Genomic DNA, 20,176 nt, shown 5'->3' on the forward strand with positions numbered 1-20,176 from the left:
TCAGATCTTGAAGATACTGTTGGATTTAACCAATCAATGAAGTTAAAGATCTGTGCGTAAATTGGCATGGTGTCACTCTCTAATGCGCACACAGCTTCTTCCTGTTTCAGCCACCTGCAACCAATCTGCTATTAATCAGAGTGTTGATTTTCATGACTCATGGATTAACTGCAGTGCCTTAGAAGCTGAGCGTACGTGTGCTGTGAACCCTCCTATGTGGGCACATTATTGTCTGAATAACGTGTCCTTTAAGTAGGTTTTTATTGGTCAATGGTGCAGTTGCTTTCTGCTGCCTCAAGATAGCAGTGCACCAATAATGTGCCTAAACCACACCTCATTTTCAAACCAACACTCCCATGGGCGCATAGATGGGCGCAAGTACATCTGCTATCTACCCAACATGGGCACTGACTGAAAAAATGACAACTCATCACAAAATAGCAATGACAGCTGCACTGCGCTGTGCACTGCTTTGCGCCGGGTGGAAGATAAAGCTCCATGTGTCCTACATATGCTGGTTGACTTTTCCAACCAGTGTTCACACTTGGGTTTGAACTGTTGGTGATGGAAAAAAAAAATCTAATTTAGATGTTCCACTAAAATCTACTAAATATTTTTTTCAACCTTCAACTTAAGTTGAATGTTTTAATGTATTGTGAGCTCATTTTAGCTAAAAAACAATCTTAGAAAAACAATGTCTACTGCATTACAAGCAAAAAACAGATAAACAAAGAATTCTGCAGGCTTTTGTTCTGGATCACTGCAGAAAAATAAAAAAAACCTTACAAATTCCATTTAGGCCTGCTAATGGGGATTATAAATAAATAAGTAGATAAAAATACAATCCTGCTTCAAAACTTGCCCTTTGCTTACCCTTTGCTAACTTTGCTTATTTGCACATGCATGCATGCTTGTATGTCCCCCTGAGCATATTACCACATGAATAACCTTGTCACACAGTCTTGAGTACTATCACTCGTACATACACATGCACATGGGTGTAACTAACCGAGTGGAGGACGCCGGCTCAGTGGTTTGCCTCTGCATGCGCTGCGTGCGGCGCAGGAAGTGCTCCCTCATGGACAGCTGCACATCGGTGGGGATGTCAGGAGATGTATGGCTTATCTTCACCGCTGCCTCCAGGAAGCCCATCGAACCCACGGGGTCCTTCACCTTCTCTGTCGCCATGGTGACCGGTGGCTGCTGGGGACTGGCCAGCAGGGGAGACGGCTGGAGCGGGCGGTGCTGCGGGCCACGGACCGGGCTGAGGGACGGGCTGGGGAAATGGGCCTTCGTTCGCCAAGGCACAAAGCACAGCTTCCAGGAGACGAATGTAAGGAGGCCCAGCAGAGCCAGGCCGCAGACCACAAACACACCGAGGAGGAGGCCAAAAGTAGCGTCTGGTGACGAGCCGCGGGGACCAGAAACAGAGGATCACACAATATGGACAAACAGATGGTGATTACGAGGGTGAGAAGGGAGAGAAAGAGAGAAGAGATACGGGCTATTAGGACATGAATTTTCAAATGGTCTGGTGCTATATCAGTGGTTTTTATATAAGACGGAGGACAGCAGCCAAGTATATGGGGAGATGTGCTTCATAAATATTAAAGTAGTCTCCATTAGTCTGCAGTTCAGCCAAGGGATAAGAAAAGCAGATTAATGTAAACAAAATTCAAATGTAAATATAGTATACATTCATGTACGTATATAGACAGATAATTTTCTATGCAGATAAAAGTAATTATAGTCTGACAAACAATTTAAAAAAGCAAACAATACTGCAATCTATTTAAATTTGAAATACTCATGGGAACAGAACCAAGGTGTCAGGAGCGTTCCTCTTGGATTTTTACCATGAAACAGATAAAAAGAGCCGCGCGCAGTCAAGCTCATTTATTTTCCACCGTTTTGAATATGCTTCCCGGGGAACAAGCAGCATACAAAGACCTGGAGACGAACCAAGAATGCTGACAAGCACTCTGTGAGGATTCGTATAGGGACAAACACAGAAAACATACAGCACTGTATCTCTGGCTTTTGCCTCTGAGACACTTTCCACACTCGCTCCATTCTTGATTTAAAGTAATTATATTTCTCCAGCTGATACCGGGAATATTTTGCACTTTTCAATTCTCTACACTTCGCTGGAATGCTATTTTCCACACACACACATACACACACATATTACTTGGATTTATCTACAGTAACTCACGCTGAGGAGTGTCTCAGTGGCCTCTCAGAGGATCCCTGAACTTTCGTCTCCACATAATGCTCCAGAGATAGCAGGAAAGCTGCTTCAAGGTGCACTGAAGTAGCTCTTTTCTAATATTTACCTGGCTCAACCTTTCCCCACATAAGTAAAGTATGAGGATTGACAGGCGCTGAAACTTGCATGTGGGGTTGTGTTTATACATTAGGTGTGTAGGTGTGATTTATTATTAAATGGAAAACCAGACTGCCATAGATCTTGTGGTGGAAGGATTATTCAGATAAAAGTTTCCATGAAAAAATCGATGTTTAATTTTCTTTTTAATCACATACATAGTATCTCGACCAACAATGACAAACAAAAGGTGTTTTGCAGGCATTCTTGGGTATTTTCAATGGTACCTCAGAATTTGTCTTTTTCCTGGAAAACAGTTACAAGTTAAAATCATCCTGCACCCTGGGGCGTACACTAAATTTGCGTCCAATGAATGCTTTCTTGCTCATTCACTGGAACGGACCAGGGCAGTGTTCCTGTTTCTGTTTTACACTGTACAAAAGCACCTCATTTACAACCCAATTCATTGATTTGTTGGAAACTGGATCATATTTTATGGGGAAAGTATGTCATGGCTTCCCCCTCTTGTGTCCTCTGGCACTCACGGTGAACTTTAGTAGCGCAGTGTTTCTCAATCCTGGTCCTCAGGGACCCCTGCCCTGCATGTTTTAGATGTTTCCCTGCTCCACCACACCTGATTCAAATGATCAGGCTGCTAGCAGGCTTCTGCAGAGGCTTGATGATGAGCTGATCATTTGAATCAGGTGTGGTGGAGCAGGGAAACATCTAAAACATGCAGGGCAGGGGTCCCTGAGGACCAGGATTGAGCTAACTTTGACTGTTAGCTGCTGTTAGCGGGCAACAGAACCGGGCTCAGTAGTCTTGCAGTGAACATGAATGGTCAGCAGGAGGAACAGAGCCTTCAACACCAGCAGAGAATACAGTACTTAGGCCGTTTATGGTGTTTACTAATGGAAAGATAACTTTACTTGTTACTAAAATAACTTGGCTAACCACCAACTGCCGTTAGCTCAGTTAGCCGTGACTCAGCCTCAGGATGCAGGGACCCAAACCCAGCAAGAACACCACCTCAGCACTGTAGCCTATTCCCTGCTGTCAAACTGTCTACTGCTGGTCTCAGAGGCTGTTTTGGTCCTGCTTCGCCTCACTATATCCATGACAAGTCCCTCCCTGACTGCCTGTTTTCACAGGAAACAAATAATATGTGTAAGCAATAAGCATTCTCATTTTCATGCTAGCAATACCACAGTATAACTACTGCAGTACAACTAAGAGTCCTACATTTAAAATCTTAAGTATTAATATCTCTAAATATTAAAAGTAAAGTATTAGCAGTGGCAGAATGTAACCAATTACATTTATTCAAGTACTGTACTGTGAAATAATCTTTTATTAATCCCACAGTGGGGAAATGTGCAGAGTTACAGCAGCAAGAGGAGAAGCAGGATACCAGAAGCATCAATAAAAGGCAAGATATAATACATAAATAAAGAAGCAGGACACAACATGAGAAATAAAAAATAAAAATAAAAACACTGGACTCTACAGTTGAATTCACAGTGTTGCACCTGGGTGAAATATTGATATTGTACAGTTTGGTATACATGAATTTCACTGTGAAATAGTCAGTTTTTTGTGTGTGTGATCTCCTGGGAGCAGTGCTGATTGTTAAATCTGACAGGAGGGACCAGCGGTATCTCTCCTTCACAAGCTGCGTGTGAAGCAGCCTGTCACTGAAGGAGCTGCCCAGTGCCGTAAGATGTCTGTGATGAGGCCGACGATTGCATCGGAGACGTCAGAGAAGTTTTGCAGGTGGCGGTTGGCTGAGTTGTGTATGAAGTCTGCAGCATAAAGGGTGAAGAGGAAGAGAACCAAGACTGTTCCCTGTGGAGCCACTGTGCTGCAGACAACCATCTGCAACCGACTCACAGGACTGGTGTTACTTATTTCATGTAAATTCATACTGTTACCCTTTTTTTTACGGGGATTTATTGGCAAAATATAGCAGAAATGGGATATAATATTCAAGTGTTTTCATGAGTGTATAATCAGCTGAAAATAGGATTTTTTTTTTTTTTTAACCTTAGAATGAGCTGTTTATATCTACAGAGGGCATGGTTCTTTATCTATAGAGGTCACCATGTCACACTGCCATCTTTCTACAGTAGCCCTGAACGGACAAACCAAACACTGGCTATAGATAGGAGCAGAGCGTTTTGCACGGCCACTATAAGTTCTCCTACGTGTTTGGAAGGGGAGAGTGAGATGATATGATTGCAATCTGCAAGCTCACCACTAGATGGCACTAAATCCTCCACTCTGGTTCTTTAATCTGTAGCAATGCACCATAGTTTATGAATTCAACACTTGTTTTGTGTGATCTGCAAACATAATGGGGTACAACCTCAATTTCAAAAAAGTTTTATAAAATGTAATGAAAAAGAGAATGCAGTGATTCGCAAATCATTTGACTTGTATTGCATTAAATACAGTACAACCACAGGCTATTTAATGCTCAGACTAATAAACTATTGTTTTTTGTAAATATACACTCATTCTGAATTGAATGCCTACAACAAGTTTAAAAAAAATTGGGACAGGGGCCACAAAAGACAGTTGAAGAATGCTCAAAATCACCTCTTTGGAACATTCAATGGGTAAACAGGTTAATTGGTGACAGGTGTCAGTATCGTGATTGGGTTTTAAAGGGGCATCCTTAAAAGGCTCGGTTGTTCACAAGCATTGATAGGGTGAATTTCAGCAATTTGAAAAACTGTATGGGCAAATAGTTCAACAGATTAAGAACAACATTTGTCAACACAAAACTGCAGGGATTTAGGGATTTTACCATCTACAATCCATAATATTATTAAAAGATTCAGATAATCCGGGAAATCTCTGCAAGTAATGGGCAAACCAGCTTTGAATGCCTGTGATCTTTGACCCCTCAGGCGACACTCCATTAAAAATTGTTTGTTGCTGCATCTACAAATGCAAGTTAAGACTCTACCATGTAAAGCGAAAGCCATACATCAACAACATTCAGAAATGCTACAGACCTCTTTGAGTCTGCACTCATCTGAGATGGACTGACAAAGTTGAAAAGTGCTCTGTGGTCTGACGAGTCCATATTTCAGATTCTTTTCAGAGATCATGGCCATCGTGCCCTCTGGGCTAAAGAGGAAAAAGACCATCCAGACTGTTACCAGTGCTAACTTCAAACTTCAAAAGCCAGCATCTGTGATGGTATGGGGGTGTGTTAGTGCCCAGGTCATCACAGTGGTAAACATGTTGCTGTTCCTGCTTTTTTTTGGAACATGTTGCAGGCATCAAATCGTGTGTATTTACAAAAATCAGTAGTTTAGTCTGAACATTAAATATCTCGTCTTTGTACTGTATTAAATTGAATGTTTTGCAAATCATTGCATTTTGTTCATTTGCACATTTCACACCACATCCCAGCTTTTTGATAGTCGGGGTTGTAAAAAGTCTAATATTTCCCTCTGAAATGTAAATGTAGTAGAAAAACAAAATAGCTCAGCTGGTCTTTGATGTCACATTTCAGAATAACTCACTTTCATGAATAGTTGTACGACAAACTAAATCTTTTATGTCTAGACTATCCTTAGTTGACCAAAAGGGCTATGAAAAAGGGCACTTTTTGCACAAATTAAGACCTTTCATGTTCAAAACTAAACAGACTGTCCACTAAGCCAAATTTATAGCTTAGCCAAGCGGTGGACAGGATTTCAAGTCTGGAGGATTTATGCCTGAGGAGGATTTCTCAGCTGTCCACGGCCCTGGTCTCTCCATGTCATCTGAAATTTCACACAGCTCTCCACAAAGCTTTCGCCTTGACTCGACTGTCGCTCGCGGAGTCTTCATCCGCCGTCACGGCAAATTGAAGCAGACCCTGCGCCGTGCAGCGATATATACGGACGCCCGTGGTGACAGTCTTTCGCTACAAAACGCGTTGACAGGTCAGAAATTTATATTTGAGTATGGAACTGTGGCTTGTTTTACTTTTTCAACTGCAGCAGTATCCTTCAAAGTGAAGCATCCGCGAAAGCCAGGGTCTGACACTGTGTGGGAACCCGTCAGACAAATTGAGACAACCAACGCCGCCCACATCAGTGACACCATGAGCATCAGTAATGCCAAAAAAATCTTGGAGGTGCAACATCAAAAGAGTTTAATAGATTTTGTCACTGCTGTTATTATTTTTTGTCTCAGTTCTATTTGGTAGACAGTCATGCTGTAACTTTAGGAACTGATTTCAGTCTATGCATTTTTCTACCCATTATGTTCTTAATTTTACCGATAAATTCTTGTCATTTTATGTCCAAATTTTTTAAGTAGAAAATTCTAACCAGGGACAGGGGTTGCAAATTATTCTGCAGCACATCTTTGTCTTGTTATTGTAACCTGCTACAATATTTCTTGAACTGTCCCTGACGAATAAAGTGTGCTGTGAGTTACAACGTGAGTCACATTTTTGAGCCTGCATTTGTCCACATTTTGACAAAATTGCACCATTTAAAAGAATTAGCGATTAGCAATTTGATAATGAAGACAACTGACAAACGTGATGATTGTCAGGCAAGTTCAGGAGGTATAAGGAGCGTTTTTTCTGTTACTTCTGCGCAGATTTATGGATGTTAATTCATGATGCATATCCTTTGGAATTGTAAGTCAGCTCAGTCGAAAAATATATGCATCAGGTCTGAGATGGAGTGTGAACGTGTGACAATCGGGTGCAAAGCTTTTTCACATACCTTAAAGTGAAAATTTTGCACTCAATATAGCGCTGACTGAGGAATTTAATGCTTCAGTTCATTTACCATCAACACTGACTGGACTGACCATGTAAAACTGACAGGGCAGGGTTTCAATGATCTATGCTCAGATTATGGATAAATATAATACTTTTACTGTGTATTCCATATTTGAGAACAATGGGAAAATGACCCACTGTCAGATAAAGAAAGGGAAATGGCTCTTTCCAGGGTTCATTCCGCCTCTATATGCTCAAGGCATGCCTCAGTACAGTTCAAAGTGCTACACTAGCTACATTTCTCAGAAGTTAATCTTGCAAGAATATTTCCAAACCCAAGTCCTGTAGTGTGACAGGTGCAAACAGACCCCAACAACTATCACATGCTGTGGTGTGTGCCCAAAACTTGCCCTTTTCAGGTCATCCGTCTCCCTGCTCGACTACAGAAGGTCATTGCTCTCTTCTCTATAAGCTAGACGTTTAATTTTGCTTAAATGGAAGGATGTTACCCCTCCATCACACAACCAGTGGATCAAGAATGTGATGCAGAACCTCAAGCTGAGACCCAGTAATAAGTATGTGAACAGTTTACTTGGCTTGGAACTATGAACTCTGAACTGCATTATCTATGTTTGTTTGTTTGTTTTTGTGTATGTGTTTTTTTTGGTTGTTTTATTTATTTTTTGTTTTTGTTACCCTCTAGTATCCTTTATCTTTTTGCATATTTTTGTAACTTGAGATGATAATATGTTAATATATTGTATAATAAATTATAAATCTCTACAAATAAAACGTTAAAAAAACAAAAAAGCAAAAGTGTGCATTCGAGTCCAAGTCATGTGACTTGAGTTCACACTTGATGACCTTAGACTCAACTTGCAACTCAGATTGACAAGTTGACTCCCCTCATACACTTTCAGCATCCGATCAAGAAGCAGGTGAAACCACGAAGAACTAACTAACTAACATTACAACTTTACAGTGTTACCACATTATGTTACGACTTTGGTAAATAAAAGCAAAAATAATCTTGTAAAAAAAAAACTTTGAGATGGTCAACAAAAATTGAATTGCATTATGCAAAATGTGTCTTTATTTGACATTTGAAGTTGGACATGGAAGGTTAAGTCAAGCCTAACATTAAGGTAGTGAGTGAATGCTTAGCTAACATTAGCTTATAAGCCAAATAACTTTCTAAATCAATGAGGCTGGAAACTCACTCTTGTGTTATGACTTGTTTAGGACTCAAAATTTAGGACTTGGGACTTGACTCTGGACTTGCCTTTCTTGACTTGGAATATGAAAGCAAAGACTTGAGACGTACCTCTGACTTGCGAAACAATTACTCAGCTTAATAATGTCCATGAGCTGTGTGTCCCGACCTCTGCTGCAGCTCCAAGTGTTGATTGTGATGCTAAATCTGTGAGCCAAACTATAACAGCTTGCGGTTCTTTCAGGGACATCGCTATGTTAGTAATATCTTTGAGTTTGAATCCCTCCACACTACAGTAGCACAACAAAATGAGCATCATGTTTGAGCAGATTGGGGGATTTGGATTGTTTGTAAGGAGCCTTTGTTCATATCACAGCTCTAAAATTACATTACTGCACTACTGCCAATTATTTTATTAACTTTTGCACTTTGTATAGCAGATGCAACGACTGGTAATGGTGTATAAAAAGATGTAGAAACTGTGATGATTTGTTACTTTTGATGTTTTCTCACAGCAGCTGGATCTGAATCATAGATCTGTCACCAGTCTAGTTCGGTGCGATAAGGTTATTGAGTTTAACTCCAGTACTACAGTTCCTTCGCTATAGTAAGTAATGTCTGCCATAATGACTGCAGAAACAGAGGTGTTGAAGCTTAAATGCTGCTAAGTTCTCAGTCCTTGTCCAACCTTTGTGTTCAAAAGATGAGACACACTGTATGCAGAGAGCTAATGATGCAGCAATAGCGAGGCAGAGACAAAGAACTGGACATAAGAGAAAGAGAGAGTGAGAGAAAAGTCATTGTTCTTCCTCCGTGGACGGACGGGTAATGGAGCAGAGCTGTGTGAACATATTACTCCCTCTGGACTCAACCTCCCCTGACAGCGTAAGACTAGACTGACCTCAGGGTTTAGCACACTATTAATGATCACGCCCACGCCATGAAGGAGTGGACTATCACTATCCTGCAGTCAATCAAAAGGGTCTTTTCGGATCCTTTCATGCTGAAACCAATCAATTCTTCACAGGCTGAATCAATCTCACTGTAAAGCTCCTTCAGGTGGGTTTTAGGGAGGGTGCAAAGGGCAGGGGAGCTGTGTGAAAGACGCACATTTCATTTTTAAGGAATGAAACGTGCAGGTATTGACCCCCGGCCCGGGCGAGTTGCGTGATTGCGCTGACAGCTCCGGTGCTCTAAAAACGTTGTGGCATGCTTACCCTTTCCCACAAGCTGAACCACGTCGAGCTCTGCGGCAAGCAACCGGTGGCCGCTGCTCTCCCCGCTGCCACTTTGCATGTTTCAGTACAATCTTTGTTTTAATTCAGACATGGAGTTTAAGTTTCTTATTCATGCAACCAAAACAGCGCCTGGCTGGACGTTATCAGGTGTTTCTGTGGGTGCACAAATTTAATCAAGGTTTGTTTTGAAGTGGAGTCAGAGAGCAAAGTGAAGCCCGAGGGCTTTTCTCTCTCTTTTTTTTTTTTATCAAGTGCTTTCAAATCTAACCTGGTTTCCATAGTAACCCGGTCATTAGAGAGAATATGCGCTCTCTCTGTTTGCTGTTATGAATTGACTCATCTTCGGCAGGAAAAGACCACTCGGCTGGAGATGATACGCACAGGTGATAGAGACATCAAAATGCTGTTTGCGGTGAGTGAGTTACTTTTACACAAGCTGCAGTCTGCAGTGTGATGGAGCACAATATAGACCCCGGTACACCGAGATGAAGGCAGTGACTTTACTGTCACATAAGAGATTCTAGAAGAAAAAAAATAGGGGGAAGGGTAACGTAATTTGTCTTACTGCTGAAGTGATGGAGGAGTGAATTTTGGGGGCTTTTGTTTTCTCACCCCAGATCTGTATTTTATTTCAGCCTCCCTTTTCAAGATTGTAAAAAGAGGGATACAGAGAATAAAGACCGTTTAACAATACAAACAACAACAATATGTTTTCCACAGCATGCATCCAAACCATTAATGGGTTATTTTAGGACAAATAATTAAATTTGTAATTAAAATATTACATGTTTTTACTTAAACAGACAATGGTTCAACTTATCTCTGCTAGCTTTTCTAGTGGAATTCTAACTAGGGGGTGTCATGATTCTCCAAATACACAGTTTGGGTCGACTTTAAACTTTAAGGTCCTGATTTGATTCAATTTAAAAATATATATTCTCGCATGGGACTGTTACCTGGGGACCTCAAGTAATTTGTAATAATTGAGGAGGTTGTCTGTGATCTTAATCTGCCATGTCTTACCCACCATATACTGCAGCAAACACAGATCTCCTATGTTAATATTAGTCCCGAGTGAATCGGCATCTCACTGTTGTTTTTTTTAACATCTGTTTTCTAGTGTCAGACTAAATTTGATTGGCTCATAATATATTGAACATAACAAAACAGCTGTGCTGTGAGACCAGCTATAATGATGTATAAAATGATGAATGACTGAGAGAGTTAGCTGATGTGTGTGTTCGTAACACACGCAGAAAGTGGACAAAACAAAGACTAAACTAAATTATTAATGTTGCTGCCGAAGAACAGACGCTCCATTTCAGAAGTAGTGATGTTTTGCAGAACCTTGACATCATACTTGGGGGATAATGTCAGTAAATTTAATACAGAATTCACATCTCCTATGCAAATGTGCCACACAAAACACAGACGTGGGCGGGGGGTGACAGTCATCTTTTCAGCTGGAAAAATCCATGGTTGTCGGCCAGAATTGCTTTTATCTATTTCTGTGTGAATGACAGGATCCATTGTTTCATAAATTATAATATTTTTATGGTAAATTAGCAGCTGTTGGCATTGTAAACTGCATAGTGTCGTGTGACAACACTTACTAAAAGGGGCGGGGCTTAGCTAATGGTTAATTGGTGGCTACTGTATGTGGAAAAATGTTGTTCCATTAAGCCACTAAGGTCTTAAATTCTTTGTTTCCTCTCTTTTACATTTAATGATTAAGACAACATTAACTCTTGAGAGGGAAATGTAAGATTTAGCACTCCATTAATTTCCACATTGTGCCTAACAACCCTCAGTGATCAATAGCAATAAAACGACTGCTGTGTCATGCACGGTCGGCCTCATTTACCTACAGGCCAGTGGGCAGGGACGGTGGTGAGTGGTGGTGCTGTCTGTGCCCTTTAGCCCACTATTACTCATGCTCGCTGCCTGTCACACATGACATCTAATATTTCCACAGGGAAAAGAGAAGAGCTGCAAAGAACATGTGAATGTGGGCGAGCAAAAATGTACGACAAGAAAGAAAAGCCAACTTTTAACTTTTGCGACTTGTCTCTTGAGATTTGATTTTTATTCCTTGGGACAGATTTTTGTGGACAAAATTAATATCTTCCACCCCGCAAATGGTTGTTTTTTCAGCCTCCAACTCCAACAGATACCATCTATATCTACTTGCATTGGTGGAATGGGATAAATTGCAGCAGGTTTAAAAGTAATTTCAGCCCAGATATTAAGTGTAAGAGGATCATGTGCAGTTGACTTCTTACTAATGGTTGCAATTTCCAGAGAAAATTAAACTGGTTCAGGAAAAGTGCACTTTAGACAACAAGCGATGACATTTCATGAAATTGGAAAAGTGTACTGACTGATTTCCACCCAAACTAGGCTGTGTAGTTTACTACAATCTCCTTAAATTGTAAACGTTGCCCGAACACACTTGTTTCAAAGTCGTCAGTAGTGGCTTTCCTGTCTTCTCTCCCTAAGGGGGAAAATAATACCCTCTAATCTTGATGTGGGTACCTCAGCCATTTTTGGATTTCTGTGTCCCATGGTGTCTTTTTCAGAGCAATCAGAAAATCCCTTAATCCCCCAGATCCTCAAATCCTAAAGCCCCACCACATTCGAAGAGGAGTTTAGGCCCTAGCAGATGAGCCGGAGGTGTGAAGATGAATTTGAGGCGGTGGAGAGAAAAACACTTTCAAACTCCACCAGTGTGGGAAAAGATGTTGTGGTTATGGGTAAATTCTCTAAATTAGGCTAAAAAAATGCATTACTTTCTAATTATCCTTACTTAAAATATTCATAAACATATTACTCATTATTGATTGCTTTAATTTGAGCTCATCTGCATGCAGTAATAGGGGATGTAAACAAGTTTTAATGACTGCAATCATGAGTAAACACTCAAAGTAGTAGGGATGGATGAGGATGTGTACTAAAAGTTGTATTTTATTACAGAGAACTTCCACTAACTTGTGTCGGCAATAAAGATAAAAAGACAGACAAACATTTAAAGACACAATAAATTACTTTCTTCCATTATGTGAACTCAACAGCCTTAAGCAAAAAAACTGAATATTGGGTACTACATCAAATGCAACAGCACAGACATTTGGGGGATGCACCTTCTCGGCAAAATATCCCCTTAAAACCACTGTGCTCCTGTTTGTCAGCTCGATCACTCAGTCTGGGTGACAGGTCCAACCTGCGAGGCTAAGATACACTGTCAAGTGGAAATATGTTCAGATATTCTCGAGCTGTCTGTTACAGCAGGGCGGGGTTTTTTTTTTTTCTGTCTCAGTTTTGCCAAAATATGCGACACAGACGTCTTGTCCTGGAAAGCGTCACTGTGAGAAATGTTCAAACTCAGTGACAGCTAAAGGACGCAGGCATTCTAGGCACAGATTTTGATGCTAAAATGGAAAAATAGTAACAGTATTCAACTTTACTCATCCCCGTAATTTAAAATAAAGATGAAATAGACCTCAGGTGATGCATCTATGATTTCTGTAACAGGTGTTAGTGTTCAAACCTTCATTAATTCCAATTCTACCAGCAGGGGCATTATCTGTTATAGATGAGGAATATTTCAAGTTTTGTCCTTTTAAAAGAGTAGTTTGACATTTTGTGAAATATGTTTTTTTCACTTTCAGGTGGAGAGAGATGGCCTCATGTATACTAATATAAGGGTACAGCCAGCAGCCTTTTAGCTTAGTTTAGCATCAAGATTGGAAACTGGGGGAAACAGCGAGCCTAGTTGTGTCTAACAGCATAGAAATCTGCCTACTAGAACCTCTAGAGCGCTCTAATTAACACATTATGGATCCTATCTGAAATCTAAAGCACATGGTTCAAAGCCCAAGGCTCAAGGGTTTTAATCCACCAAATCCACCTTAAATGAAAGTGTGACACTTTACTAATCCACACTCCTGTGTGTGTAAAACCTTAACATAAATAAAAAGGTGTTTTGTGATTGAGGAGAGGTGTGTGTGTGCGCCCCTAAGCCAAATGTGCTGTTTGCTGATTTGTGCAGACAGACCTGCTGCGCTACAGACTCTATGCTTCGGCCAGGTTTTAGCAGGTCTGTGGTGCACGTGGTTTCAACCACAATGAGCTGTGCATGAGATACCAAACGCGCCTGGCCACACCTTCAGTTTTAGACCTTTTGCCCATGAGTGCACAGACAGGTGCAAGTTCCTTTGTAATCTTGCAAATGCAGGGAAAATGACAACTGACAAGTGCTATCCACTGTGCACCGGGTGTAAGATAGGGCTCTATCCTTCAGTTCACACAAACATACCGCAAGTTTTGATTTGACTGACACAGCAAGGCTAACTGTTTTCCCCGGCTCTCTGTTTTTATGCTAAGCTAAGCTAACCAGCTGCTGGCTGTTGCAAACATGAGAAAGCATCAGTCTTCTCACCAACTGTGCACAGGGTGCTAACAAGTGTATTTCCCAAAATATACTCAACAAAAATGTGGCGGCGCCTGCAGGCTAGTTCAGTCAACTCAAGCTGTCTATTTATACTGCTAAACTTTCTCTCCCTCTGCCTGCCAGTGCATTAATGCCCCGCACTAGTGTCGCTGCCTGCTCTTTTAACCCCACCACCACCCCAGCATCCACCTGCAGGCTCAGGGGGAAGGAAGGTTCAGGAGTTTGCTCATCAGTCCCCTTATATCTCTATGTAACTTAACCTGCGGGGAGTGATGAAGTCGGAGCCTAGATGCCAAACTCAAATTATGTTCTGCTGCTGAATAAACATTCTAAAACGTGAGTTGTCTGGCTGAAATATAAATGCAACACTTTTGTTTTGGCACACACTTTCCAAGAGTTTAAGTTCAAAATCTACAGGTAACACAGGTTACAAGCATTAAAGCCCCCCTCACCACACACTTTTCTGGACACCATCTTATTAAAATCCTGCTCTGACCAGGTCAATGCAGGGCAAGACAGATATCTAAGTCTGCAAAGGTTTTCTATTGAGGATATCAAACATTTTCCACCCATTACTTTGGCAATTGCTGCAGTTAATCGTACGAAAACAACTTATAATGTTGATCTCCCCTAAACCACTGCAATTTTGTGTCATTGTCTACCACCCACACAAGTAAAGTATTGCCGTCTAACGTCTGGCTGTTTACCAAGTGATTTACGGTGCTGGAATATTGAGAATACTGGAGTCTTTTTTTGTGCATTTCTTTACTTTTTTGGTGCCAAAAGTTCATGATTCCTATTAAAGGACATCATTGACTTCATCAGTCATATTACAGCTTCAACTAACAGCAACAGAATGTGATTATCTTCGTCCTGACTGATTTATATTAACGTTTTCAGAAATCAACTTGCTTTAAAATCAAATTTTCCTCACTAGAAAAGCTCACTGTTCTCACTGTCTCACTAGGTAATGAGTTGAGTTGCTAATGGACTTCAGAGGGTTCATACAATGTGCCAGCGCTCACACTCAATAATCCACCCAGGAGAGACTCTCAGAAAGCTGTTATCTCCTCCACAAGTGCGAAGTTAATCAAAGTGCAGACTCTCCTCTCCAGCGCGTATTCTAATCCTCCAAACGGTTCAAAACTGTTGCCACTTATCCAGGAAAGTTAAAATATTAAACTCATTATGGAATTCAATATATTTTGGCGGGAGTAATGTCAAATGTCATTTGTGGCTGTGTTCTGCGGCCAGTTGGGAGCCACCAGGGAGCCTCCGCCGGGCGCTGCGATTGTCGAGTTCAGTCCAGTATTAGCATCTGGTCCTATCACACAATTAACCTGCTTGTTGACCAGAAGCCCCTATCTCTGTCGCACAGCCTGCAGTGTGCCAGGTTGCCTTTACTCATGGGGGCTGTTTGCAAAGAGCAAATGTTGGAATAGATTGCAGCAGAGCTCCACAGGCTGGTCCAAGAAGAAGAAGAAAAGACACTCAAAAACAGAATGAGGATTTTTAGTGGGAGATATGCACACTGTTGCATTTCTGTTGCAATTTACATTTCTAATGAGAGATATACTGCTGAATCAATCCATTACTCATTAGCACTTAAAATATATTGTGACTTTCCTGAGGCAAACTTCTAATTAACATTGATTTAGTACAATATGCGCTAAATTAAATGATCTATCTCATAGATTTGTCTTATTTTTGAACATACTAACTGATGGCATTTTAAGGGATGCTCACACTTAAAAATCAATCATTTGCTGCACCTTCTGATGTGTGTAAAATTGGATTTATCATAGAAAAACAAATCTCTAAATGTGCATGTTAAATAAAAAATACTATCAATTAAAACCCTTTGCATGAACTAAAATTTAATCTCCAACAAGTTTTTTTTTTTTTATTTTCTTGTGCATTATTTGTATGCAAATAAGCGAGGATATATACATGCAACTGCATTTAGGATTATGATTAATTCAGACAGACAAAGTGTATCTGTCTAGATGTATTTCAAGCTGTGCCGAGCAAGATTTCTATATAAAAACACCCATCATGTCTCCGTTCTGTTGCCCATGAGATGCTGTAGACTCATCTTGTTTACCCAAATAAAAAAGCATCAGCTATGCGACTGGTGGGAAATCTTCTTTTCCATCCTCAGAAAATAAAAAAAATGAAACGTGCATATTTATGAACTGCCTCTTCAACAGCTGTAAAAGGACTTCTGTCCAGAGATGTTTTGCCTCCGTCATCTTCGGTAAACGATGACATAAAACATCACAGATCAGACAGGAATAGGTCTGGAGATAATCTACGCTTTTCTTATAGACCAAAACCAACAATCAACTGGTATGAACTATTTTCTGTGCAGTGAAAGACTGATATATTGTACTCCTCTGTGCCACAGAGCACCATTGTTTAACTCCGTTGCACTGGATGACATGTTTTTTCTTTATAGTCAGCATGAGCACTGTAGTTTATTATGAGTCACACCCACATTCACCATCCTGCTGTTGGACATATTCACTAGAGCACGAAATGTGTGTTAATCCACCGCTAAAATGGTGCCCAATAAATGCATTTGCACTGAAAACAGTTTCCTGTTGTTTCGCGACACTGAGCAATTTTTAAAGCTGGAACTATACATCATAAATGAAGCTATATGAAGCTATTATCTTTAAAGTATGACTTTACATTTTCAGTTGAAACAAGAGGCCAGAAAGTACTGAGACTACAAACACACTCATCTGTAGTAAGTGTGTAGAAGAAAGAAGAAAGTTGAAAAAGTTCAGGCTGAAGAAATACTTTTCCTGTCTTTAATATTTATGAGCACAAAGTCAGGTAATATTGGGATCAAATATGACATAATCACTACTGTGTTTTACTCTCAGCCCTTTTCAGATGTAGAATACCAAACAGCACAGCCTTCCATCCGATAAAGTAATGGCTTTTTGACATCTGGACATGCTGTAGGTGTGATGTTCTTTACAGCTTTATGCAGACATAAAAGAACAAGAAGCCGTGTGCTCAGCCTCACGCTATGTTGGCACCAAGTGCGTCAAAGGGAGCAGTTTTATGTCTCGGGCTGTGTGTTGGCTAGAATCAGGAAATACAATACATATCAAGCAGCACATCCTCATATCTACACAACAGAATAGGTCCATTGCCAGACGCTCCTAGAACAAGATATATTAGTGGTGGAGAGCACCGGCAGCGACAGGCTTACCTGACCTTAACTATGTTATACAAGTCACTTGTTCAGAGTTTGGTTAAGTTAGGCACAAAAACCTACAACTCAGGAGAAATCGTGGTTTGAGTAAAAATAACTGATGCTGTTGTTGCCTCACTACCTCCCGCACTGACACTGGTATTAGGGATGCACTGTTATATCAGCACCTCATCAGCTGATAAAGGCTTTAGAATGAAACGAACATTTACGCCCATATGACAGGCCAATAAGATGACACTTTAAATATATGCACATAACCTCAGAATATCTGCTCTGCTGAGGTTTTTTGAAGTGTTTGGAGGGGAAAGTTGCTATTTGCAAAAATTGTGGTCAGCGTTGGTCATCTGAAGAGGAAACAAAGTGCATCCCTTTAGCATTAAAAATGTAATTTCCCATCTTAAAGATTGTGGAGAAAGGTAGTTGGTTGTTGAGTCTAATTCCCATGTCGTCACCACATGTGATTGGTCAAAAGTCTCCTGTCACGTACTAGATTGTCTAAAGCCTGAAATCAGAGCCAAGAAGGGGGACAGAAGTCTAGTTTTCTCTGAGACCACTTGAATTACATTATGCTTTGATTAATATTGAACTTTTGCCCAATTACACCAAAAGAACACTGCCAACCTCAGCTTTAAGAGCTGCCATCTCAACATCAAAGACTAACAGGCACCAGTATAACACTGACCAAACTGCTTTGATCCTATCAAGTACTGAAAAATGTCTCATCAGTTGGTACCAAATCTCAAATACCCAAGGACCTGAGGATCTCATCAGGATGGATAATCTGGAGCCAAGGCGGAGAGCGTCTCTGATGACTAACATGGTGTTGCTTACAGACCGACAGGTGATAGTTGAGTACCAGACTTCTATGTGTTATTAATTAGTTATTTATATTTATATATATATATATACTTTAACACTGTACAGATATTTCATCAGTTTCTTCATCTCAGTCCAGTTATCCAGGTTGAGTAAATGTGCAAAACAGCTTCCTCCTTTGAAGTGAGTTAATCAACCATAATGCAGAACATAATTTCTTTTTGTTTAAACTAAATTGATTAAACTGGCATTGCAAATCATTCAGGAGCCGATATCAAAGTCAAGGTATTGGTGTCATACCCAGTCCTAGGCTGCAGCAAAAATAAAACAGAGTTGTCTTGTTTTGCCCAGTGAATGCAGACATTATGTGTGTGTTTTATGTCTGCATCTGCCAGTCTGCCATCACGGTGAGAATCTGTGTATTATGTTAATTCTTCAAGAGAGACGTCTCTGCAATGAGGCGGGGAAATGTGTGCATATATTGGTATGACTTCAGCTAAAATGAGTTGGAAAATATCGATATCAGGAAAATCCAGTACTGTGCATCCCTGACTGGCATGTAAGTGGATATAAATCATGAGATGCAGACTTGTCCATTATGGACATAGTTCCTATAGAGAGACTGGGCTGAGACATTCACACAGTACATCATCCAACCTGTTCAGCTTCATCCTTTCATATTAGGCCAAGACAGGCAGGGATCCCTCTGCATAGTTCAGGTGTTACGAGCCACATGACCTTGAGCCGCCTCATCATTCCACTGGTTGAGCCCGAGTCAGAAAGTTAACATGCCGTTCCTCAGCCAGCTGACATGTGGTACTTCTGCATCCTGACTGATCCATCATCCTCCACAGCCTTGTCGCCCTACAGAGTCGCCCTATCATTCTGCAGCTAATGAATTTTAACCGCACAGAGAGCTATAAATATGATATCCAATATGAAGTCGTATGATTTGTTTTATATGAGATGTGGCGGAAAAGAATATCATAGAGCAGCTGGAGTTAGAATCTCTGTAAGACAAGAACTCATGAGACCGGCGGAGCAGGTGGACTGCACAACCCCATCAAATAATAAAAGCTCACAATTTACGACATTACAAGGGTGGAGAACTTTCATCGATTTGGCTCATGCTTCCTGCATGGCACTATATGGTTTTAATTTCCAGAGGTATCACAATAAAACTAACACGCAGCAATCTGGCCCCTGTAAAAATAGCTTAAGCTCATTTTCAGTCTCAGTAATTTTCGTCACCCGGGACTTTAAATGGATGTGCTACACCCATTACAGACAGGAGTTATAAGCGCCTGGCATTGCACGATGAAGGCTCTTTGCTCCAGTGAAAATGCTTCATTGCCCTGAAATATTGCATTGTTAATCATGTTGAATAAATATGACTAGCAGCTACCCTGTCATGTGTGAGTGATGTGGAGGGCGTGGGAAGATGCTATAGCTTCTTAATGTCTCTGATTAGGTTTAGGAAAAATATGTGGGAGAAACATAATTGAAATGGAAATGTTGTGGCATTAAGAGCTTATTAAAATGTTTGATTGTTTACCAGAGGCTCTAAGGGCAATGGATGTTTAATAGAGTTTGTTTAAAAGACAGAGTGAGGCAATAAATATGTGTACATTACATCATATTAATATTTTTTATTGTTGTTGTTGCTAGTAGAAGAAGTATTTTAAAGGAATAGTTGCAAAAATATTTGGATGCATCACTTGAAAAGAGCCAGACTTGCTGTTTTTCCCTGTTTCCAGTCTTTATGTTAAGCTAAGCTAATCAGCTGTAGCTTAATGTGCAGACATGATAATTTGGGACATACACTTTCTAGCTTAGTTAGATGAGAAGATTGAACCACTGACCACTAACCCTAACCAATCTAATCAGTCTGAAACTACAGCCAGAACATTTGGGATCTGAAACAACGAAATACATGGCAGCCTCCATGGAAGAGGCTGTCTGCAGATATAAACTCACTCTAAGGTAACAAAAATACAAGGATTCTTATTTTCAGGTGATTGTACACTAATGAAAACATGCTTGTGAATAATATATTCCATTTCTGCCATATTCTGCCGATACATCCCCATAAATATTCCATGCTGGATCTTCAGTGAGGCTTCACATTTAATTCCTCACATCTATCCCAAGTTTAGTTTTCAAGGACAC

The 20,176-nt window shown here is 40.5% G+C and overlaps 1 protein-coding gene across 2 annotated transcripts in view; it reads right to left on the bottom strand.

Moving 5' to 3' along the window:
* The window catches only part of syt6a (synaptotagmin VIa), a 108,699-nt gene that overhangs the window by 42,389 nt on the left and 46,134 nt on the right, over positions 1–20,176 (bottom strand). For both annotated transcript variants that reach the window (XM_084720352.1, XM_084720351.1), the window contains exon 2: positions 1,010–1,400. In XM_084720352.1, the coding sequence (XP_084576478.1) occupies positions 1,010–1,400 (391 nt within the window). The remainder of the gene's footprint in view (positions 1–1,009; positions 1,401–20,176) is intronic.

The sequence above is a fragment of the Lutjanus erythropterus genome, chromosome 6 (assembly GCF_056507025.1).
Source record: "Lutjanus erythropterus isolate fLutEry1 chromosome 6, fLutEry1.hap2, whole genome shotgun sequence".
Classification (NCBI taxonomy): domain Eukaryota; kingdom Metazoa; phylum Chordata; class Actinopteri; order Lutjaniformes; family Lutjanidae; genus Lutjanus; species Lutjanus erythropterus.